Source organism: Homarus americanus, unplaced genomic scaffold (assembly GCF_018991925.1).
Source record: "Homarus americanus isolate GMGI-L3 unplaced genomic scaffold, GMGI_Hamer_2.0 scaffold35450, whole genome shotgun sequence".
Taxonomy (NCBI): domain Eukaryota; kingdom Metazoa; phylum Arthropoda; class Malacostraca; order Decapoda; family Nephropidae; genus Homarus; species Homarus americanus.
Genome location: NW_024737763.1, coordinates 38,707 through 65,000, shown reverse-complemented (window position 1 = coordinate 65,000; position 26,294 = coordinate 38,707). Strand labels below are relative to the sequence as shown.

Genomic DNA, 26,294 nt, shown 5'->3' with positions numbered 1-26,294 from the left:
TGTGTTACCTGTAGTAATGAGGGTTACAGATACAGGTGGATTAGGTAAGGTGGATACATAATAAGGGATTAGGTTAGGTTACAGCGGCCAGTTGAACACACACACACACACACACACACACACACACACACACACACACACACACACACACACACACACACACACACACACACACACACACACACACACACATACACAACCCCTTCAACAATAAGCAAATAAACTCGTAAACAAACAAACAAACAAAAAAAGAGTTGTACTTACCTTGTGTCTGGCAGGTGTGTGTGACAGTGTGTGTGTGTGTAAGAGAGAGAGTCCTCAACCTAACATACCAGACGGAGGAACCAAGCCACTGCAAGGAATAAAACAGTTTCCCCCGGACTCACAGAAAACAAGATTGAATGATTAACTAATGTATTTATCTCCGTGTGTGTGTGTGTGTGTGTGTGTGTGTGTGTGTGTGTGTGTGGTTGTGTGTGGGTGTGTGTGTGTGTGAAGTTGGTTATTTAAGATGTTATTGACACATGGTGATTTGCCCTGCACCACTGTTCTGGTATACGAACCACACTTCACTGTTGACACTGAGTAATCATTTTTCAAGGATCTTTTATATAAACAATATATATCACCCGATGTCTTCTTATTTCTATCTAAAATATCCGATTTATTTTCAGAGTATAAAAAATATGAAAGCTTTTTTTGGGGTGGAGTGAGATTCAAAAACAAAATCCGAGAGAATACATCTCATTTTAGGTTCCAGAGGAGGGGGAGGAGGGGGAGAGGGAGAAGGAGGGCGGCAGCGGTTGGAGGATGGGGGTACAAGGAGGAGGAGGAGGAAGAGAGGCTGCCAGCCTACAACAAAAGCCTTACAAAACGGCTCAAGTTTTATATTTCTCCTTCTCCCTTTCTCTCTATCTTCCTCTCTCTTTATCTCCCCCTCTCTCTATCTCCCCTCTCTCTATCTCCCCCTTTCTCTATCTCCCCCTCTCTCTATCTCCCTCTCTATCTCCCCCTCTCTCTCCTCTCTCTCCATCTCCCTCTCCCTCTCTCTCTATCTCCCCCTCCTATCTCCCTCTCTCTCCATCTCCCCTCTATCTCCCTCTCTATATCTCCCCTCTCTCTCTATATCTTCTCTTACCTCCCCTGTCTCTATCTCCCTCTCTATATCTCCCTCTCTCTATATCTCCCTCTCTCTATATCTCTCTCTCTCTACCTCCCTCTCTATATCTCTCCTCCCTACTGCACCAAGAATCATTACAGAGAAGGAATGTCTCTTCCGTTGCCTTGCAGAGGTCCGCGTGCTTGCTTGGGGTAGTGATGGTGGGGATGGGCCAGGCAGGGGGATGTCTGTGTGTCGGCAGGAGCCCCCCGGTGTCTGTCAGCCAGGACAGCGTGTACTGGGCCAGGCAACAAGCGAACCATTCAGGTCTTCAGCAAGGAGAAAAGCAATTTTCTACGTTTTGCTCCCAAACTGGCGGAGTCCTGCAGGAGGATCCTTAAAGATGCACTGTGCAGCTGTGCGGGCGGGCGGGCGGGCGGGCGGGCGGCAATGTGCAGCTGTGTGAGCGGGCGTGTGGGTGGCCAGCAGTATGCAGCTGTGGGGGCGGGCGGCATCATCGTCGCCTCTACCAACATACACAAACTACTAAACTCGTGAGTTTTACAAATGGAAAACAAAAGCGTGTGTGTGTGTGTGTGTGTGTGTATGTGTGTGTGTGTGTGTGTGTGTAACGCAGGCGGAGGAAAAGCGCGCGCGCGCGCTCTTTTTTTTCCCGTGTACACAAGTCTTTCAACCCAGAAGAAAGGGAGTGTATGTCTGCGTTGTGAGAGGGCAGGCAAGGTGCGAGTGTAGCGTCGGCATTAAACCGTGCAGAGAGGGGGTGGAAAGCCAATATAAAGAGCCAGGGAGGTGCGTGGGGGGGGTGGGGGGAGGTGGGTGGTAAGACAAGATAGAGTAGTGGTGGAGGGTGACAGGTGGGTGGAGGGGGCAGCAGCAACCACAGTGCACCAGCTGGGCCCACCACAGCGGTCTAGGGAGGCCAAAAACAGCAGGTATTTGGTGCGACAGGAAAGTGCTGGTGGAGGGAGGAGGGGAGGAGGAGGAGGAGGGATGGTGATGTGACAGCAATAAGTGGAGGTGGGCGTGGTGGTGGTGGGCGTGGTGGTGGGCGTGCTGGCCAACTCCCTCATCATCATCATAAGTACTGCAAAATACCTCATTCTTCTGGTGTAAGGGGAACTTGGGCCCCCTCTTCTTGTTCCAGCCAAAGGTAGTGTCGAAGCAGCTGCAGCACGAGTCACACGCCAAAGGGTCCCTGTCAGCCTCTGAGAGCCAGGGGTCGTGGGCGTTGCTGAGGAAGTTCTCCAGCCCGGTGGACAACCTCTGCATCCACCGCGGTTTTTCCTTGATCGGTGGTTCATGACCGCTGGCGTCTACCGCGGCCAACCATGCGCGAGTTGGCGGGAGGAGCAACGGGCGGAGGAGGGGAGGGAAGGAGGGAAGCCACAGGTTAGTAAGAGGTCAGATTAGGTCAAAGACAGGAGGGTAACACTTATAGGGGTTAGTGGAATGAGGTCAGCCACTAGTATGAGGCCCCAGTTACTAGTATGAGGCCTCAATTACTAGCATGAGGCCCCAGTTACTCGTATGAGGCCCCAATTACTAGCAAGAGGCCCCAATTACAAGCATGAGGCCCCAATTACAAGCATGAGGCCCCATTACTAGCATGAGGCCCTCATTACAAGCATGAGGCCCCAATTACTAGCATGAGGCCCCAGTTACTAGCATAAGGCCCCAATTACAAGCATGAGGCCCCAATTACTAGCATGAGGCCCCAGTTTCTAGCATGAAGCCCCAGTTACTAGCATGAGGCCCCAGTTACTAGTATGACGCCACTAAAAAGGATTCGTAATTGAAAGGTCACATAAAAAGGGTCAAAAGATTAGGATGGAACAAGAAATCATACAAAAAGTAATTAGCAAAAATATGAAAAAGGTGAGAGATGAGGTCAGGTCAGGTCAGGTCAAGGTGTTACACTACTAGTAAGAGTGAGACGAAACAGACTTAAAAGGTCAAGAAGGGTCAACGTAAGAGGCTACATAAACAGGTTAAGTTAAATAGGTCCGGCAAGGAAGAAGGTACAATATAGAAAATGGGAAACTGGATACAATAAAGAAAAAAAAACAAAGGGAACAGAAAGTAAGAACAGACTACAGAAAATGGGATAAAGTTGGAGGTACACTATAGAAAACGGGAAACGGGATACAATACAGAAAACGGGGAGGACAGGAAGTAAGAACACACACTATAATCAACAACACGGCCTCTACTGAAAAGCAAAACACTATTAAGGTATTTTGGCAGGAAGGGAAAAAAGTAGTAATCATAATTTGGGGCAAAAAACCTACAAACTTTTACCTCAAATTATATAAACACCATCAATTCATGTTTACTTTCAAAGTCTAAAATGTCAAAGTAAGTTTTTTTTTATTTTCTAAGTGAGTTTCAAACACCTATTGTAAACCTAATTCTAAAAAAAAAAACTCGGAATTAGATGCTCCACAAAAACCAAGCACGGTGATTTATTAATTAAACCAGTTTTGGTCTGGGAAATACTACAAATCTAAACCCAAAATCCTAGCAAGGCGCAGTTATAATTAAACCAGTTATATCGTAGTTATACCTACAAAAACTAAACTTAAAAAAAACCTGGTGATAACAGAAGCAGGCACAGTGATATCTTAAACCAGTTTTATGCTTTTAACCTACAAAATCTAAACCCAAAATCCTGGCAAGGCTATGTGAGTGTTAAATCAGCTTTCTTAGGCTAGGAAACTGTAAAAAACATAACCAACTAAACCTATTTTCCTAGTAATATTGAAGCAGGCAGGATATTGTTAAACCAGAGTCCTTTACCGAGTAGGGAAGAAGAAGAGGAAGGTATACGTCCTGCTCAAACCTTCACATACAGCCTGCCACGGCCTACACAGCCTGCCATGGCCTCCCACAGCCTATATACCACACACCGTTCCTACAGTTTGGCCTGCTCTGTCCTGCACCCACTATACGGCGTGGCCTGTCCAAACACCGACACCTGTTACTTCTACTTAAAAGCCTGCCACTTAACCTGCACTTAACAACCTGCATAACGATGCTACCACTTAAAACATGCCACTTTTATGTACAATAACTACATTTAAGAGACGCTATTACTACCACTTAGTTTATACACGTCTAAAACAGTGACCCTTACTTCGACTAATGTCTAAAACAGTGACCCTTACTTCGACACATGTCTAAAACAGTGACTCTTAATACGACACATGTCTAAAACAGTGACTCTTAATACGACACATGTCTAAAACTGTGACTCTTACTACGACACAAGTCTAAAACAGTGACCCTACTTCGACACATGTCTAAAACACTGACTATCGACACATGTCTAACAGTGACTCTACTTCGACACATGTCTAAACACTGACTATCGACACATGTCTAAAACAGTGACTCTACTTCACACATGTCCAAAAACAGTGACCCTACTTCGACACATGTCAAACACTGACTATGACACATGTCTAAACAGTGACTCTACTTCGACACATGTCTAAAACAGTGACTATCGACACATGTCTAAAACAGTGACTATCGACACATGTCTAAAACAGTGACTCTACATCACACATGTCAAAAACTATCGACACATGTCTAAAACATCTCTCTAAGTGCCTGAATTACCGCCTATCTACCTGTCATTAATTTCCTACAACACCTGAACATTGTATTACTTTATACAACATATTGTATCATGATCATCACTGTATAAAGCTCTATAGTAATCAGTAGATGAAGTCTAATTAATACACAAACTATAATGCTGTATCTAGATTCTTTAAAATTATGTAGATTACCACCTTATCTACCACAGTTAATTATCAGAGTTAATAATCATGTATTCTAGCATCACCTGTTTAAACACTTGTTAATTTAACCCACAAATTAACTTAACATTTTAATATTTACATTTTTTCTTCTTTATTCTTAGTCTCTGAAAAATTTTTCCCAGCTGGTTAAATTTTATGTTTTTTAAAAAGTTTCCATAAAATATTAATGGCTTGTTTTAATTTATACGAGTTATTCTGTTTTTAAAATAATCTCAAATATTTTTCATGTGTTTTTAAAATCTTGAAAAGTTTATTATTAACACTAAGAATACACCTGTTTATGGTTATATTAAAAAATAAAATAAAAGAATTGGAAATATTGAATAAAATGCTATAAAAAAAAGTCTGTTCATTGATGTGTTTTAAAAATTTATCCCCACAAAATTAATTAATACATTTTTTAATTAAACTTCCCTACTGATTATTTTTTATTTCCCTAAACATTGAATTAAATATATTAAATTTCCCTAATAGCCAGTCTTAAAAACTTCCCTAAATAAATTTCCTAAAAACACTTAAAACTTTCCCTAAACATTTCCCTAAAATTACCTGAAAAACACATCATTAAAATAATTAAATTAGTCACTTATAAAGATTTACTTCACACTTAAATACTAAAAATTCACTACTAATGTTCTACGAGTTACTACAGAACTTACTAACAACACACTACACACTTATATACTTTTAATTCACTACATAAATACTATTACTTGACTACACACTACACTTACAAACTACAGCGAGTGTACATCATGCAGAACACTTATATAGAACACTGAAGAACACTATCACTACTTAAGAACACAGGGGCTACTTAAGAACATAGGAGGCTACTTCAGAACATAGGAGCTACTTAAGAACACAAGGGCTACGAAAGAACACAGGGGCTGTAAGAACACAGGGGCTACTTAAGAATACAGGGGCTACTTAAGAACACAAGGGCTACTTAAGAACACAGGGGCTACTTAAGAACATAGGGTATTGAATACAGGGGCTACTTAAGAACACAGGGGCTACTTAAGAACACAGGGGCTACTTAAGAACACAGGGGCTAGTTAAGAACACTACCTACAGAACACTACTGAAGAACACTAATGAATAACATTGAGCTAAAATAACATTTATATGGGAGAATCTGGAGGGAAAAAGAAAGGGAAGGAAGGGAGGGAGGGAGGGAGGGAGGGAGGAGGAGGGAGGGAGGGAGGGCTGGAGGAGGAGAAAAAGGGAGGAGGGGCAAGAGGAGGGAGGAGGAGGGCTGGAGGGAGGGAGGGACAAGAAGGAGGGAGGAGGAGGAGGAGAGAGGCTGGGAGGGAGAATCGGAAGGAGGAGAAAAGGGAGGAGGAGGGAGGAGTAAGGAGGTTAGTTTATATATATATATATAGTTAGCGTCAGGTGTTAAATTACTGAACAGGTGGTTGAACATATAATTAATTATCGAGAGTGGTAGTTAAGTATGGCAGGTAAACTCTTATGACATTAGGTGGTTGATGGCAGTTAGGTACCCAATTACAGGAGTGTTTAAATAGGAAAAAAATAAATAAATACGACACATAGTACAGGGTGAGTCAAAACATCGAGACTTACGGAGGATTATCTACAGGGTGGGTCATGACATACAGGTAACTATGACAGGTAAAATACAGGGTGATTCAGAATATTAGGGCCTTATGGCGAGGATCTACAGGGTGAGTCATGAGATATTAATACGAGTAAAATACAGGGTGAGGCCGAACATCAGAGCCTTATGGCGACGATCTACAGGGTGAGTCATGAAATTAAAGAGTAATAGACGAGTGAAATACAGGGTGATGCACAACACTGATGGCCATTTAGCGAGTTATACAGGGTGGGTGTGAACATTTAAAGCGCTACAGCGACTCTACAGGATTTATACAGCAAGTGAGAGGCAGAAGATATGTTTACGACAGTGCGGGCTATTATTATCGCCAGGCGTTCCTCTCCATTGAACGTTCGCCAGCCTTCCCTCCTCCACTCCACACAATGACACACTTAAGGAAGCTACGCCAGACTAACGTTCGCCAGCATCCTCCTTCACCACAATGACACACTTAAAGCTACGCCAGACTAACGTTCATCATCAGCCTCCTCCTCCACACCACAATGACACACTAATGGAAGTTACGCCAGACTAACGTTCTACCAGCCTTCCTCCTCCACCCCACAATGACACACTTATGGAAGCTACGCCAGACTAACGTCTGCCAGCCTTCCTCCTCCACCACAATGACACACACACCACGGAAGCTATGCCAGACTAACGTCTGCCAGCCTTCCCTCCACCACAATGACACACTAATGGAAGCATGCCAGGAGTAACGTTCACCAGCCTTCCTCCACCCCACAATGACACACTTATGGAAGCCACAGATCAACGTTCACCAGCCTTCCTCCACCCCCACAATGACACACTCTGGAAGCTACGCCAGACTAACGTTCACCAAAATTTCCCTCCACCCCACAATGACACACTATGTGGGCTACGCCAGACTAACGTTCACCAGCCTTCCCTCCACCACACAATGACACACTGGTGGGAAGCTACGCCAGGACTAACGTTCGCCAGCCTTCCCTCCATCCCACACACACACTTATGGAAGCTTACGCCAGACCAACGTTCACCAGCCTTCCTCCACCCCACAATGACACACTTATGGAAGCTACGCCAGACTAACGTTCACCAGCCTTCCTCCACCACCACACAATGACACACTTATGGAGTTACAGACCAACGTTCACCAGCCTTCCCTCTCCACCACCACACAATGACACACTTATGGAAGCCATGCCAGACTAACGTTCACCAGCCTTCCTCCACCACCCCAATGACACACTTATGGAAGCTTACGCTGACTAACGTTCACCAGCCTTCCTCCACTCCCCACACGACACACTTATGGAAGCTACGCCAGACTAACTACCAGCCTTCCTCCACCCCACAAATGACACACTATGGCGGAAGCTACGCCAGACTAACGTTCACCAGCCTTCCCCTCCACACCACAATGACACACTTTTGAAGCTACGCCAGACTAACGTTCACCAGCCTTCCCTCCACCACCACACACGACACACTTATGGAAGCTACGCCAGACTAACGTTCACCAGCCTTCCCTCCACACCACAATGACACACTATGGAAGCATACAGACTAACGTCTACCAGCCTTCCTCCACACCACAATGACATTATTTTATGGAAGCTACGCCAGACTAACGTCTGCTCCAGCCTTCCTCTCCTCCACTCCCCACAATGACACACACTTATGGAAGCATGCCAGACTAACGTTCACACCAGCCTTCCTTCCACCACCCCACAATGACACTTATGGAAGCTACGCCAGACTAACGTTCACCAGCCTTCCCTCTCCTCCACCCCACAATGACACACTTATGGAAGCTACGCCAGACTAACGTTCAACAGCCTTCTCCTCCACCACACAATGACACAATTATGGAAGCTACGCCAGACTAACGCTCCGCCAGCCTTCTCCTCCAATTCCCCACAAATGACACACTTATGGGAAGCTGCCAACTCCACGTTCACCAGCCTTCCCTCCCCACAATGACACACTTATGAAGCTACATACAGACTAACGTTCACCAGCCTTTCCCTCCTCCACCACACAATGACACAGTTTAGAAAAGCTACGCCAGACTAACGTTCGCCAGCCTTCCCTGCACCACACACAATGACACACTTATGGATGCTACGCCAGACTAACGTCTACAGCCTTCCCTCCACCCCACAATGACAAACTTATGGAAGCTACGCCAGACAAACTCCTGCCAGCCTTCCTCCACCACCCCACAATGACACTTTATGGATGTGCTACGCCAGACCAACGTCTGCCAGCCTTCCTCCAATTCCCCACAATGACAAACTTATGGAAGCTACGCCAGACAAACGTTCACCAGCCTTCCCTCCTCCACCCCACAATGAGACACTTATGGAAGCTACGCCAGACTAACGTTCACCAGCCTTCCCTCCTCCACCTCATTAACATTATTAATTTATGGAAGCTTACGCCAGACTAACATTCGCCAGCCTTCCCTCCTCCACCCACACGACACACTTATGGAAGCTACGCCAGACTAACGTTCGCCAGCCTTCTCCTCCACCCCCGCGAATGACACTTATGGAAGTTACGCCAGACGAACGTTCACCAGCTTCCTCCTCCACACACAATGACACACTTATGGAAGCTACGCCAGACTAACGTTCACCAGCCTTCCTCCACCACACAATGACACTTTGAAGCTACGCCAGACCAACGTTCGCCAGCCTTTCCTCCTCCACCCCACAACACGACACACACTTATGGAAGCTACGCCAGACCAACGTTCACCAGCCTTCCTCCTCCACCCCACACAATGACACACTTATGGAAGCTTACGCCAGACTAACGTTCACCAGCCTTCCCTACACCACACAATGACACACTTATGGAAGCTACGCCAGACCAACGTCTGCCAGCCTTTCCTCCCTCCACCCCACAATGACACACTTATGGAAGCTACGCCAGACTAACGTTCGCCAGCCAGCCTTTCTCCTCCACCCCACAATGACACACTAATGGAAGCTACGCCAGACTAATGCCCACTCAGCCTCTCTCCCTCCACACAATGACACACTTATGGAAGCTACGCCAGACTGTCGTTCACCAGCCTTCCTCCACCCCACAATGACACACTTATGGAAGCCATGCCACAGACTAACGTTCACCAGCCTTCCCTCCCTCCACCCCACAATGACACACTTATGGAAGCTACGCCAGACTAACGTTCACCAGCCTTCCTCCACCCCCACAATGACACACTTATGGAAGCTACGCCAATTAACGTTCACCAGCCTTCCCTCCCTCCAATTCCCCACAATGACACACTTATGGAAGCTGCGCCAGACTAACGCTCACCAGCCTTCCCTCCTCCACCCCACAATGACCATTACCTATGGAAGCCATGACTAACGCTCACCAGCTTCCCTCCTCCACCCCACAATGACACACACATCTCTATGGAAGCTACGCCAGACTAACGTCTACCAGCCTTCAGTCCACCCCACAATGACACACACTTATGGAAGCTACGCCAGACTAACGTTCACCAGCCTTCCCTCCCTCCACCCCACAATGGCACACTCTATGGAAGCTTACGCCAGACTAACGTTCACCAGCCTTCCCTCCCTCCACCCCCACAATGACACACTTATGGAAGCTACGCCAGACTAACGTTCACCAGCCTTCCTCCCTCCACCCCCACAATGACACACTTATGGAAGCTACGCCAGACTAATGTTCACCAGCCTTCCCTCCTCCACCCCACAATGACACACTTATGGAAGCTACGCCAGACTAACGTTCACCAGCCTTCCCTCCTCCACCCCACAATGACACACTTATGGAAGCCATGCCAGACTAACGTTCACCAGCCTTCCCTCCTCCACCCCACAATGACACACTTATGGAAGCTACGCCAGACTAACGCGTCTACCAGCCTTCCTCCCTCCACCCCACAATGGCACACTTATGGAAGCCACAGACTAACGTCTGCCAGCCTTCCTCCTCCACCACAATGACACACTTATGGAAGCTTACGCCAGACCAACGTCTGCCAGCCTTCCCTCCACCACACAATGACACACTTATGGAAGCTACAGACTAACGTTCACCAGCCTTCTCCTCCACCACAATGACACACTTATGGAAGCTTTTCAGCCAGACTAACGTTCACTCAGCCTTCCTCCACCCCACAATGACACACTTATGGAAGCCACGCCAGACTAACGTTCGCCAGCCTTCCCTCCCTCCACCACCACAATGACACACTTTGAAGCCATGCCAGACTAATCTACCAGCCTTCCTCCTCCACCACAATGACACTTTATGGAAGCCATGCCAGACTAACGTCTACCAGCCTTCCTCCACCCCAATGAGACACACTTATGGAAGCCATGCCAGACTAACGTTCGCCAGCCTTCCCTCCTCCACCACAATGACACACCACGGAAGCTACGCCGTGACTAACGTTCGCCAGCCTTCCTCCACCACCACAATGACAGACTAATGGAAGCTACGTTAGACTAACGTTCAGCCTTCCTCCTCCACCACAATGACACACTTATGGAAGCATGCCAGACTAACGTTCACTCTCTCCTCCACCACAATGACACACTAATGGAAGCTACGCCAGACCAACGTTCGCCAGCCTTCCCTCCACCACCACCACAATGACACACCACGGAAGCTACGCCAGACTCACGCCGCCAGCCTTCCCTCCTCCACCACACGACACACTACTTGAAGCCATGCCAGACTAACGCCCGCCAGCCTTCCTCCTCCACCACAATGACACACACTTATGGAAGCTACGCCAGACTAACGTTCACCAGCCTTCCCTCCCTCCACCACAATGACACACTAATGGAAGCTACGCCAGACCAACGTTCACTAGCCTTCCCTCCACCACCACAATGACACACTTGCGGAAGCTACGCCAGACTAACGTTCGCCAACCTCCCTCCTCCACCACAATGAGACAGCACTTATGGAAGCTACGCTAGACTAACGTCTGCCAGCCTTCCTCCTCCACCACAATGACACTTATGGAAGCTACGCCAGACCAACGTTCACCAGCCTCCCTCCACCCCACAATGACACACACTTTGGCGGAAGCTACGCCAGACTAACGCCTGCCAGCCTTCCTCCCTCCACCACAATGACACACTTATGGAAGCTTACGCCAGACTAACGTCTACTTCAGCCTTCCTCTCCACCACCACAATGACACACTTATGGAAGCTACGCCAGACTAACGTTCGCCAGCCTTCCTCCTCCACCACAAAGACACACTTTGAAGCTTACGCCAGACTAACGTTCACCAGCCTTCCTCTCCACCCCAATAATGACATTAATTTATGGAAAGCTACGCCAGACAAACGTTCGCCAGCCTTTCCTCCACCCCACAATGACACACTTATGGAAGCCGCCAGACTAACGTTCGCCAGCCTTCCCTCCTCCACCCCACAATGACACACTTATGGAAGCTGCCAGACTAACGTCTACCAGCCTTCAGTCCAATTCCACAATGACACACTTATGGAAGCTTACGCCAGACTAACGTTCACCAGCCTTCCTCCACCCCACAATGACACACTTATGGAAGCCAGCGCCAGACTATCGTCTACCAGCCTCCACCCCCACAATGACACACCTATGGAAGCTACGCCAGACTAACGTCTGCCAGCCTTCTCCTCCACCCACAATGACACACTTATGAAGCTACGCCAGACTAACATTCGCCAGCCTTCCCTCCTCCACCCACAATGACACACTTATGGAAGCTTACGCCAGGCTAACGTTCGCCAGCCTTCCTCCTCCACCCCACAATGAGCCACTTATGGAAGCTACGCTGACCAACATTCGCCTTCCCTCCTCCACCCACAATGACACACTTATGGAAGCTACGCCCAGACTAACGTTCACCAGCCTTCCTCCACCCCCACAATGACACACTTATGGAAGCTTACGCCAGACTAACGTCTTCACCAGCCTTCTCCACGCCACAATGACACACTTATGGAAGTGCTTACGCCAGACTAACGTTCACCAGCCTTCAGTCCACCACACAATGACACTTATGGAAGCCAAGACCGTCTTTCACCAGCCTTCCTCCTCCAATCTCAATGACACACTTATGGGAGCTACGACAGACTAACGTTCACCGGCCTTCCCTCCCTCCATCCCACAATGACACACTTGGCGTGGAAGCTACGCCAGACTAACGTTCACCAGCCTTCCTCCTCCACCCCCACAACAATGACACACTCCTATGGAAGCTACGCCAGACTAACGTTCACCAACCTCAGTCCACCCCACAATGACATTAACACTTTATGGAAGCTACGCCAGACTAACGTTCACCAGCTTCCTCCTCCACCCCCACAATGACACACTTATGGAAGCTGATGCCAGACTAACGTTCACCAGCCTTCCCTTCACCCACAATGACACACTCCATGGAAGCTACGCCAGACTAACGTTCACCAGCCTCAGTCCACCCCACAATGACACACTTATGGAAGCTACGCCAGACTAACGTTCATCAACCTTCAGTCCACCCCACAATGACACACTTATGGAAGCTACGCCAGACTAACGTCTACCAGCCTTCTCCACGCCACACACGACACACTTATGGAAGCTACGCCAGACTAACGTTCACCAGCCTTCAGTCCACCACACAATGACACACTTATGGAAGCTACGCCAGACTAACGTTCACCAGCCTCCAACACACAATGACACACTCTATGGAAGCCATGCCAGACTAACGTTCACCAGCCTTCCTCCTCCACCCCACAATGACATTAATTGCGGAAGCTACGCCAGACTAACGTTCACCGGCCTTCCCCCTCTCCTCCACCCCACAATGACACACACTTATGGAAGCTTACGCCAGACTTAACGTTCACCAGCCTTCCTCCACGCCACAACAATGACACACTTATGGAAGCTACGCCAGACTAACGTCTTCACCAACCTTCAGTCCACCCCCACAATGACACACACTCTTCCGTGGAAGGCGCCAGACTAACGTTCACCAGCCTTCCTTCCACTCCACAATGACACACTTATAGAAGCTGGGGCGCCAGACTAACGTTCACCAGCCTGCCCTCCTCCACCCCCACACAATGACACACTTATGGAAGCCATGCCAGACTGACGTTCACCAGCCTTCCCTCCTCCACCCCACAATGACACACTGGCGGAAGCCATGCCAGACTAACGTTCACTCTCAGCCTTCTCTCCACCCCACAGTGACACTTATGGAAGCTACGCCAGACTGACGTCTACCAGCCTTCCCTCCTCCACCCCACAATGACACACACTTATGGAAGCTATGCCAGACTAACGCGTTCACCAGCCTTCAGTCCACCACACACAATGACACATACTTATGGAAGCTACGCCAGACTAACGTTCACCAACCTTCAGTCCACCCCACAATGACACACTTATGGAAGCTACGCCAGACTAACGTTCACCAGCTTCCTCACCCACAATGACATTGTTTTATGGAAGCTACGCCAGACTAACGTTCACCAGCCTTCTCCTCCACCCCACAATGACACACTTATGGAAGCCATGCCAGACTAACGTTCACCAGCCTTCCTCCTCCACCCCACAATGACACTTATGGAAGCTACGCCAGACTAACGTCTACTCAGCCTTCCCTCCCCACCCCACAATGACACACTTATAGAAGCTACGCCAGACTAACGTTCACCAGCCTTCCTCCACCCCACAATGACACTTATGGAAGCCACATGACCAACGTCTACCAGCCTTCCCTCCTCCACCCACAATGACACACTTATGAAGCCATGCCAGACTAACGTTCACCAGCCTCCCTCCACCCCACAGTGACACACACTCCTATGGAAGCTACGCCAGACTAACTGTTCACTCAGCCTTCCCTCCTCCACCCCCCACACACGACACACTTATGGAAGCTACGCCAGACCAACGTTCGCCAGCCTTCCCTCCACCCCACAATACGACACACTTATGGAAGCTACGCCAGACTAACGTTCACCAGCCTTCCTCCACCCCACAATGACACACTTATGGAAGCTACGCCAGATTAACGTTCACCAGCCTTCCTCCACCCCCACAATGACACACTTATGGAAGCTACGCAGACCAACGTTCACCAGCCTTCCCTCCACCCCCCACAATGACACACTTATGGAAGCTACGCCAGATTAACGTTCACCAGCTTCCTTCACCCCACAATGACACACTTATGGAAGCTGGATACAGACTAACGTCTGCCAGCCTTCCTCCTCCACCACAATGATACACTTATGGAAGCTTACGCCAGACTAACGTTCACCAGCCTTCCTCTCTCCACCCCCACAATGACACATTATTTTATGGAAGCTACGCCAGACTAATGTCTCACCAGCCTTCCTTCACCCCACAACAATGACACACTTATGGAAGCTACGCTAGACTAACGTCTACCAGCCTTCCCTTCACCCCACAATGACACACACTTATGGAAGCATGCCAGACTAACGTTCTGCCAGCCTTCCCTCCTCCTCCACCCCACAATGATATACACTTATGGAAGCTACGCCAGACTAACGTCTACCAGCCTTCCTTCACCCCCACACACGACACACATTCCTATGGGAAGCTACGCCAGGCTAACGTTCACCAGCCTTCCCTTCACCCCACAATGACACACCCTATGGAAGCTACGCCAGACCAACGTTCACCAGCCTTCCCTTCACCCCCACACGACACACTTATGGAAGCTACGCCAGACTAACGTTCGCCAGCCTTCCCTCCCTCCAATTTCCACAATGATACACACTTATGAAGCTACACAGACTAACGTTCACCAGCCTTCCCCTCCACCCCACAATGACACACTTATGGGAAGCCACATGCCAGACCAACGTTCACCAGCCTTCCCTTTCACCCCACAATGACACACTTATGGAAGCTACGCCAGACTAACGTTCACCAGCTTCTTCCTTCACCCCCCCACAATGACACACTTATGAAGCCACGCCAGACTAACGCCTGCCAGCCTCCTCCCTCCACCCCACAATGATACACTCTATGGAAGCATGCCAGACTAACGTTCACCAGCCTTCCCTTCACCCCACAATGACACACTTATGGAAGCTACGCCAGACTAACGTTCACCAGCCTTCCTCCACCTCAATGACACACTTATGGAAGCTACGCCAGACTAACGTTCGCCAGCCTTCCCTCCTCCACCCCACAATGATACACTTATGGAAGCTACGCCAGACTAACGTTCGCCAGCCTTCTGCTTGTAATGGCGTCTCAGTACACCACATGAAGAGTTAACGGTAACATACTTATACACAATTTAATTACTTAGAACAAACTTACGACCATTTAATTATTATTTCCCAAAGATTAACTTGACAAATGAGGACGATTATTTAGCTAATTAACGTTCTAACTAATCACCTATCACTCCTACGTCGATTAATTATTTCCTGTTATGATCCAATTAATTAGTTTTATTCATTACAAGTCTCAGTAACGCAATTCCTAAACACTCCAATTAATTTCGACTCATTAATTGTGATGATTTACTTAATTACCCAAAGACTGTGATTAATATTATTCTTAACCTCTCATGTAATTCATATATAATCCATCTAATTCCCTCACTTTATTTCTCAATTAGATAAACTTATTTAACCAATTTAATCCAACATCTCTTTAAAAACTCAATGTATATTTTATGTATATTATGTGTACTTCAATACATATGTGTGTGCGTGTGTGTGTGTGTGTGTGTGTGTGTGTGTGTGTTGTGTGTGTGTGTGTGTGTGTGTGTGTTTTACGTTATGTACGGTAAGTGTTATGGGTATTAATATAAGACTTACGTTAAAAAATCTTAATTGATTGTAAACACAGAGAAATGTTTACGTTGTAATAACAATATTTACACTAATAAACCACAACAACAACAACAACAATTTACGCTCACAACAATAAAATAATGTAAATAATATTGTAAAAAATGATATAGAAGACTTATTTACATTAAAGTATGATAAATTAGGCTTCATTTACACGTCTCATTTACACTCAGGTATGATTATATAAAATCAGTAATTTACAAAAAAATAAAATAAAGTTTACACAAAGTTTTATTACATTTACAACCGGAGCGAAAATATATGTCTATGTAAATGTAAATGAATGAAGAGATGAACAATGGAGAAAGAAGAATGAAGTGAAAAGGAAGAAATATGATGATGATGGCGAAAACGAAGAAAATTCCAATAATAATAATAATAATAATAATGGCAAAAACAATAAAAAATAACAATAACAGTAATAATAACTCAGTCTTCAACAACACACAGCACTAAGGAGGTCAATTAACTATAGGTCAAAGGTCACGAGTTGACTCATGACCTGGGTGTCAGAACCATGCTACGTGACACACACACACACACACACATGGACGTATACTTACACACACATACACATACACACACACACATGGACGTATACTTGCACATACATATACACAAGCACACACACACACACATGGACGTATACTTACACATACATACACACAAGCACACACATACATGTACATACACGCATGTATACGTATGTGTATGGATACTCGAACACTTTCTCTGTCTCTCTCTCTCTCTCTCTCTCTCTCAGTAGCCCCCAGCTCCCCCGTCATAACTCCCTCACCGCCTCCGTCGTTAAATAATAATAATAATAAAATGATTAAACAACAAGAGACCTTAACGAGCTAATAGGAGGCTAATAGCTTCTAATAGCTGGTTCAGTACTAGCATTATTTATCATTAAAAAGGATAGGCAAGTTTGGTGAGATGGTGGTGGTTGGTGTTGTGGTGATTGTGATCGTGGTTATTGATGGTGGTGGTGGGTATAAGTGGTGGTTGGTGGTAGGTACAAGTGGTGGTTATTGATGGTGGTGATATGGTAGTTGTTATTGATGGTGGTGATAGTGGTGGTATAAGTGGTGGTTGGTGGTGGGTACAAGTGGTGGTTATTGATGGTGGTGATTATGGTGGTGTAAGTGGTGGTTATTGATGGTGGTGGTGTAATTGAGTATAAGTGGTGGTTGGTGGTGGGTACAAAGTGGTGGTTATTGATGGTGGTGATTATGGTGAGTGTAAGTGGTGGTTGATGACGGTGGTGATTGTGGTAGTGGTTATTGATATTGGTGATGGATGATGGTAGTAGTAGTAGTAGTAATAGTAGTAGTAGTAGTAGTAGTAGTAGTAGTAGTAGTAGTAGTAGTAGTAGTAGTAGTAGTGGTTGTTGTTGGTTTTGGTAATACAGATGGAAGTAACATTAATATATTCAGTATAACGTAAACATTATTGATAAAATACCTTATTAACGATAAAACTCTGATTTTCATTTACTTATTTATATATTTACTTATTCACTCATTTATTTATTTATTTATTTATTCATTTATTAACTTATTCACTCATTTATTTATTTATTTACTTATTTTTTTATTTATTTACTTATTTATGTATTTATTTACTTACTTTTTCTTATTTACTTATTTTCTTATTTTATTTTTTATTTACTTACTCATTTACGTATTTATATATATTTTTATTTATATCTTCATTGGAACTTTGTAAAACACCACATCAGCTGATTGGTAACGCTGGCCGCCATCACTGTTTACATATGACGTTATCGAGCACGCGCCAACGTAACCTGACCTGACCTGACCTGACCTGACCTGACCTGACCCCAACCTGTCCTACCTTAACCAAACTCTCTTATGTTAACTTTTAGGATAAGTTAAGTTACCAATATTAACTCTTAGTATTATTGGTAACTCACCCCCTTCTACACACACACACACACACACACACACACACACACACACACACACACACACACACACACACACACACACACACACACACACACACATTAACTACAACAATTTGCATCATCAGTTCCTAAAGACTCTTAAGGTAAATTTTCCATCAGTCAAGCTGGCGGCGACGCAAGACTTGGCGATAACAGAAACAAAAACAAAATGGCGGACAAATCACACAGAGACTCTACCAATGAAATTAAGAATGGTATACAATAAAACCTCGATATAACGGACTTCTATCTCCATATAATCCGTTAGAAGGAGGATTATATATATAACGGACCCTCGATATAACGAAATTTACCCCATATAATCCGTTGAAATGGGGGATGGCGGACCTCGATATAACGGACTTTATACTCCATATAATCCGTTAGATGGGTATTGATAACGGACCCTCGATATAACGGACTTTCCTCTCCATCTAGCCCATTACATAGAGGATTTAGTGTAGTGATTAAATGTGTCTTAGCGATATGCAAATGAGGCGAAGTATAATTAACGAGAAGGAAATAAAAACCTTTACATGAAGATGAAGCCTTAGGGTCTAAATGACTTGACAACAGCTGCCAGGGAGAGGATATTAAGGGAGAGGAGGAGGAGAGGGAGAGGAGGAGGGAGGAATGGGAGGAGGAGAGATAGGAGGGGGAGATAGGAGGGAGATGGGAGGGGGGGAGATAGGGAGAGGGAGGAGGAGGAGAGGAGAGAGAAGGGAGAAAGGAGGGAGGGAGAATGGGAGGGAGAGATAGAGGAGGGAGGAGATAGGGAGGGGAGAATAGAGGGAGAGATAGGAGGAGGGAGGAGAAGGAGAGGGGAGGAGGAAGGAGAAAGGAGAGGAGGGGGAGAGAGGAGGAGGGAGAAAGGGAAGGAGGGAGAGATAGGAGGGAAGGAGGAGGAGGAAGGGAGAGGAGGGGAGAAAGGGAGAGGAGGGGGAGATAGGAGGAGGGAGGAGAAGGAGGGAGGAGGAGGAGAAAGGGAGGAGGGAGAGGAGGGGTGGAGGGAGAAAGGAGAGGAGGAGGAAAAGAAGGAAAGGGGAGGAGAAAAGGAGGAGGGAGAATGGGAGGGAGGAGGAAGGAGAAAGGGAGAGGGAGAGATAGGAGGGAGGAGGGAGGAGAAAGGAGAGGAGGGAGATAGGAGGGAGAGATAGGAGGGAGGAGGAGGAGAAAGGGAGAGGAAGGAGAAAGAGGAGGAGGGAGAGATAGGAGGAGGAGGAGGAGAGAAAGGGAGGAGGGAGAGATAGGAAGGGGGAGGGAGAGATAGGAGGAGGAGGAGGAAAGGGAGAGAGGAGGGGAGATAGGAGGGAGGAGGAGGAAGAAAGGGAAGGAGGGAGAGGTAGGAGGGAGGAGGAAGGAGAAAGGGAGAGGGGGAAGGGGAGAAGGAGGGGAGGAGGAGGAGGGGAAGAAGGAGGAGGAAGAAAGGAGGAGGAGGGAGGGGGTAATAACTAAAGTAATGAAGGAGAATGAAAAGACGAGGAAGGAGGAGGAGGAGGAGGAGGAGGAGGAGGAGGAGGAGGAGGAGGAGGAGGAGGAGGAGGAAAAGAAAAATACAAAGTTAAAAAGAAAAATATAATGAACAGCAATGAAAGGAAAGACCATGATAAAAGTAACAATAGAAGGGGAGTAGAAAGTGTGATAATGGGTAGACAACACAAGGACCTGATGAGGTGGGGGAGGAAAGAATGGTGATAGGTCAGAGGTCACGCTAAATCTGGGTCAATGCAGAGAGAGAGAGAGAGAGAGAGTTGGTGTAAGGGGAGGAGGGTAGGGGAGAAGAAGGAAGTGAAAGGAAGAAGAAGGGGGAGGAGAAGGACGGGTAACGGTGGGAAGAGGGGGAAGAGGAGGAGGAGGAGGAGGAGGAGGCTGTTGCAGGACCCGTAAATAACAGTCCAGGACACGAGGGGAGGAAAGGGTGAGGGAGGTGGTGGTCACGAGAGAGAGAGAGAGAGAGAGAGAGAGAGGAGGGGTCGAGTCTGGTATACACACCTGGAGGTACACAACAGGTAATAACCCCTTCCCTCTGTAGTTAATTATCCCCATTACGTCACGACTGTGTGTGTGTGTGTGTGTGTGTGTGTGTGTGTGTGTGTGTAACTCGTCTAAAACAACTTTAACTCCCACGAAGAAAAAAATATATATTTCTCAACGACAAAATAAACTCTTAAGACTGAGACACAACAACACTAATTACGAGTGAGAAATGTCAAGAGTGATGAGAGAGAATTTGTGTCTCATTCATACTCCTGCTAGAATAAATTCTGATGTCTTAACACTGAGGAATTTATTCTAAGATATGTCTCAATTGTGTCAGGATAAATTTTACGAGTTGATGAGAAATTTCTTTAGAGATAGAGGTTTATTTCTCACTCTCACCCGCGTTAGAATAAATTTTAGAGAATATGTTGATGGGAAATTTAATCTATTAGGTTTAGAGAATATTTTTTCACACCCGCTGATGAGAAATTTATTTTATGAGAAGAAATTTATCCCTAACTCACAGCCGCATGAGAATAAATCAAAATATACAGAAGGTAGATGAGGAATGTATTCTAAAAGTGGGAATAAATCTTACGCACTAGAAAAGATCTTATATACCACGAAGAGGAGTATTTATTTTTGATATTAGAGAAGAAAAAACAATTTATTCACTCACAAGATAGAAAGAACAGGATGAGGGTTATTTTATATAATATACAGTACAAGAGATATTAATAAAAAAAAAAACAATTTATTCAGGCCGTTGGTTCATTTATAGACCTTGATTTTAATATATGCAAAAAAATTACCAAAAAAAAAAAAAGGGGGATTTGGAAAAAATTTAAAGCGAAGATTTTTATTTTCTGTTTATTGTAAAAAAAAATAATGGTTTATAATTTACGATGTTTTAGTTTTAGGTTTAAAGAAGCCAAGTCACATAAGGCAGCTGTCATTATCACCCCTGCCAGCATGCAACTAGGAAGGTCCGCTAGTTCTCAGTGCTACAGAGAGAGGGCTAGGGGGGAGGGAGGGCTAGGGAGGAGGAGGGCTGTGAGGGGGGGAGGGCAGGGAGGGAGGGGAGGGCTGGGGGAGGAGGGAGGGCTGGGGGGAGGAGGAGGGCTGGGGGAGGGAGGGGAGGCTGGGGGAGGAGGGAGGGCTGGGGGAGGGCTGGGGAGGGAGGTGGAGGAGGAGGAGGGAGTGAAGGGTAGCCTACTTCTCTCTAGGGAAACAGCTTCTACCTAACCTAACCTAACCTAACCTAACCTAACCTAACCTAACCTAACCTAACCTAACCTAACCTTAACAAAATGTCTATGTAAATATTTTCCTATCCTCAGAAGAGAAAAAAAAATTATGTATATATTTATTCTACTTTGAGAAGATGAAATATTTGCTCTATTAATGTTTCCTACACTGAGATATTAATGTTTCACTACACTGAGATATTAATGTTTCACTACACTGAGATATTAATGTTTCCTACACTGAGATATTAATGTTTCACTACACTGAGATATTAATGTTTCACTGAATATTAATGTTTCCTACACCTAGAATATTAATGTTTCTACACTGAGATATTATCTTTCACTACACAGAAGATAATGTTTACTACAGAGATATTGTGTTTCTACTACACTGAATATTAATGTTTCCTACACTGAGAATAATGTGTTTCCTACACTGAGACATGTGTGTTTCCCTACACTGAAGAATAATAATTTCCTACACACAGAGATAATGTGTTTCACTACACTGAGATATTAATGTTTCACTACACTGAGATAATTAATGTTTCCCTGCACTGAGGATATTATTTCCTACACTGAGATATTAATGTTTCCTACACTGAGATAATAATGTTTCCTGCACTGAGATATTATTACTGTTTCACCTACTGAGATATTAATGTTTTTCTGAGATATTAATGTTTCACTACACTGAGATATTAATGTTTCACTACACTGAGATATTAATGTTTCACTACACTGAGATATTAATGTTTCCTACACTGAGATATTAATGTTTCCTACACTGAGATATTAATGTTTCCTACACTGAGATATTATTGTTTCCTACACTGAGATATTAATGTTTCCTACACTGAGATATTAATGTTTCACTACACTGAGATATTAATGTTTCCTACACTGAGATATTAATGTTTCACTACACTGAGATATTATTGTTTCCTACACTGAGATATTAATGTTTCCTACACTGAGATATTAATGTTTCCTACACTGAGATATTAATGTTTCCTACACTGAGATATTATTGTTTCCTACACTGAGATATTAATGTTTCCTACACTGAGATATTATTGTTTCCTACACTGAGATATTAATGTTTCCTACACTGAGATATTAATGTTTCCTACACTGAGATATTAATGTTTCCTACACTGAGATATTATTGTTTCCTACACTGAGATATTATTGTTTCCTACACTGAGATATTAATGTTTCCTACACTGAGATATTATTGTTTCCTACACTGAGATATTATTGTTTCCTACACTGAGATATTAATGTTTCCTACACTGAGATATTAATGTTTCACTACACTGAGATATTAATGTTTCACTACACTGAGATATTAATGTTTACACACTACACTGAGATATTATGTTTCCTACACTGAGATATTAATGTTTCCTACACTGAGATATTATTGTTTCCTACACTGAGATATTAATGTTTCCTACACTGAGATATTAATGTTTCCTACACTGAGATATTAATGTTTCCTACACTGAGATATTATTGTTTCCTACACTGAGATATTAATGTTTCCTACACTGAGATATTATTGTTTCCTACACTGAGATATTAATGTTTCCTACACTGAGATATTATTGTTTCCTACACTGAGATATTAATGTTTCCTACACTGAGATATTAATGTTTCCTACACTGAGATATTAATGTTTCCTACACTGTTTCCTACACTGAGATATTATTGTTTCCTACACTGAGATATTAATGTTTCCTACACTGAGATATTATTGTTTCCTACACTGAGATATTATTGTTTCCTACACTGAGATATTAATGTTTCCTACACTGAGATATTATTGTTTCCTACACTGAGATATTAATGTTTCCTACACTGAGATATTAATGTTTCCTACACTGAGATATTAATGTTTCACTACACTGAGATATTAATGTTTCCTACACTGAGATATTAATGTTTCCTACACTGAGATATTAATGTTTCCTACACTGAGATATTATTGTTTCCTACACTGAGATATTAATGTTTCCTACACTGAGATATTAATGTTTCACTACACTGAGATATTAATGTTTCCTACACTGAGATATTAATGTTTCACTACACTGAGATATTATTGTTTCCTACACTGAGATATTAATGTTTCCTACACTGAGATATTAATGTTTCCTACACTGAGATATTAATGTTTCCTACACTGAGATATTAATGTTTCCTACACTGAGATATTAATGTTTCCTACACTGAGAACAAAAGAGGTTATGTAACAATGTGTATCCTGCCACGATCACTAGGTGTAGTGGTCATGGGTACACAGTGTTGCGTGTATACCTTTGACAGTCTTCCAGTCTATGGTCTCAGAGGACTCGAAGAAGGTGGAGGCGCCGCCATACACCTCCCGCGTCTCGGGCTCCTTCACCACAGGCTTAGGCACGTAGAAGGTCTTGCCGTTGATGCAGACGACGTTGTAGTTGTACTCCCGCATTTTCTCTCTGATCTTGGCGATGCTGGAGCCCTCTAGTGTCTCGATGGGCACCAGAGGCTCGGCCTCCCTGCACTCGTCCAGCAGGGAGTTTCTCTTGTCTATCGAGTCCTGGGTCTTGGAGGTGTCCTTGAGCGCCGGGCGACGTTCACACACGTCTACTACTCGCCTGACACCAAGGCTGGCAGGGTGTGCCCTGTCTGGGTTAGGAACTGAGGAGCTGTTCTCCGTTTTGCCGCCTTCACCAGACGTGGGGTGGTCGTCGGAGAAGCGCACAGACCTGGCCGCGGAGGTCCCCGTACTACAGTAACACGAGTCGGGTTTATCCTCTAATAACTTTCGCTTTTCAGAGTTTTCTTCTACTATCGATGTTCTTACACCACTATTGGATAACTTCACTTGCAAGGAGCGTCTGTGTTCTTTATGTCGCGGGGGCGGAAGTGGAGGAGTCCGATACAGCTTATACGGACGCACTATCTCGTATTGTCTCTCAGAGTCAGTGGCGGACACTATACTGATTTGGTCAGGAGCTTTGACCTTGAGCAAATTATCACTACCTTGAGACAGGACGGAACATCTTCCATCTTCACCCGACACGTGAATCTGCGGGACCTCCTCTTGTATGGCCACGTACTGACTTGGGTCTATCACTATCCGTTTACCCTCAGGCTCATATGGTCTTAGTACTGGTCTAGGCTTGGAGGGAGCTTCTATAGACCTGCCTGGCGCCCTCTGCATGGACGGCGGGATAACGAACTGCACCTCGCCTTCTTCGTCGGCGTCCAGGCTGCCCACACGACTCAGGATCTTCTCGCTGATGGGCTCCACGTACATGTATGCCTGGCGAGCCCTGCCTCTCGCCGCCTGCACCATCTCCGTGTTCTCGATCTCGGTGATGACGCCGCTCACCTCCTCCACGAAGCGGCTCTGTTTGATCCTCCCCACCGGCTTCTCGATGACGACGGCGGCTCGATGGACCGTCGCCCGGGCCGTCTGGGCCAGCGGGCCATTTTCCAGCTCGTCAATCGAGTCGTCGAACCGCTGGAAGATGGCTTCGCTGCGGTTCTCCAGGGCCTCGTAGGCGCTCTGGGCCGCAGAGAAAGCGGCCTGGGCCAGGTTGTCCGGCCGCCCCCGCTGGGAACCTTCGCCGTCATTGTGCGAGGCACCGCCGGCCACGCCATGGTCTCCCACGTCGAGACTGGAGGCCTTCTGGGGCGGGCGGGGCCTGGCTCTGGCCTGGGCGGTGGTGGGTACCTGGTAGTCAGACACCTTGGCACTGCCCGTCAGGCTACTGCTCCGCCGATGGGACATGGCGAGCTCTGCATGGCCATCGCTCCAGCACGGCCACTTAACACCCTCCTCAAACTAGACACACCCTCGACACACCGCCATGTTCCTACACTTCACTCTTAACTCCTCGCTCTCCCTATCTCTCTCTCTCTCTCTCTCTCTCTCCCTCAAAACAAGTCACTCACTTAAAAGAGTTTTCCTTCGTGGCGTGGCTCACTCCACCGAAAATGGGAGGAGGGAGAGATAGAAACCTGCAACTCAACAGAAATACATTAAGTTAGCACAGCACAACCTCCTGGTGATTAATGGTAGGAGGGGGTGGTGGTGGGAGGGTACACCACACTGGTATATGTTCACAACAAGAACCATTTGAAAGCACCACAGTTGTCGTCGTCGATCAATAGAACGCCCCCAGCAGACCGACGGACACGATGGCAACACTACACGGCAACCCACAGGAGACGTGTATGTTGTGTGTGTAAGGGGGGGGGGGTACCACCTGCCTGTGTGTGTGGGGCCCCTCACCCGGACCCGTCTCACCCCCCCTTGATGGTGGGCCAGGTAGGTAGCGTGTGTGGGTAAGTGTGAGACACGCTATGCTGCACTGTGCGTCCCTACTGCCGCTACACACTAATCCTCGTAACGAAATAGCACAGTGGAACAGCGGCCCTTAACCCGCTTCACGTCACAATGGGCGGGGAGGGATGGGGGGAGTTGTTGCGGCTACAAGGGGCGGCAGGAGGAGTGGAGGAAAGTAGTTAAGGGTATTAAAGGTGTTCGCTGGCGTTAAAGGGGAGCAGGTTAAGAGGGGTCACTAGTCACTTAGTGGCAATCACCATAAGTTCACTAACACCACAGTAAGCACCACAAGTTCATTAAAGTTCA

The 26,294-nt window shown here is 45.9% G+C and overlaps 1 protein-coding gene across 1 annotated transcript in view; it reads right to left on the bottom strand.

The window, feature by feature from the left end:
* The window catches only part of LOC121873582, a 103,932-nt gene extending 78,275 nt beyond the window's left edge, over positions 1-25,657 (bottom strand). Inside the window, exons 1-2 of the mRNA XM_042377222.1 lie at positions 23,969-25,657; positions 2,216-2,433 (exon numbers count right to left, since the gene is read on the bottom strand). Of these exons, the coding sequence (XP_042233156.1) occupies positions 2,216-2,433; positions 23,969-25,430 (1,680 nt within the window). The 5' untranslated portion in view covers positions 25,431-25,657. The remainder of the gene's footprint in view (positions 1-2,215; positions 2,434-23,968) is intronic.
* Positions 25,658-26,294: the final 637 nt, after the last annotated feature.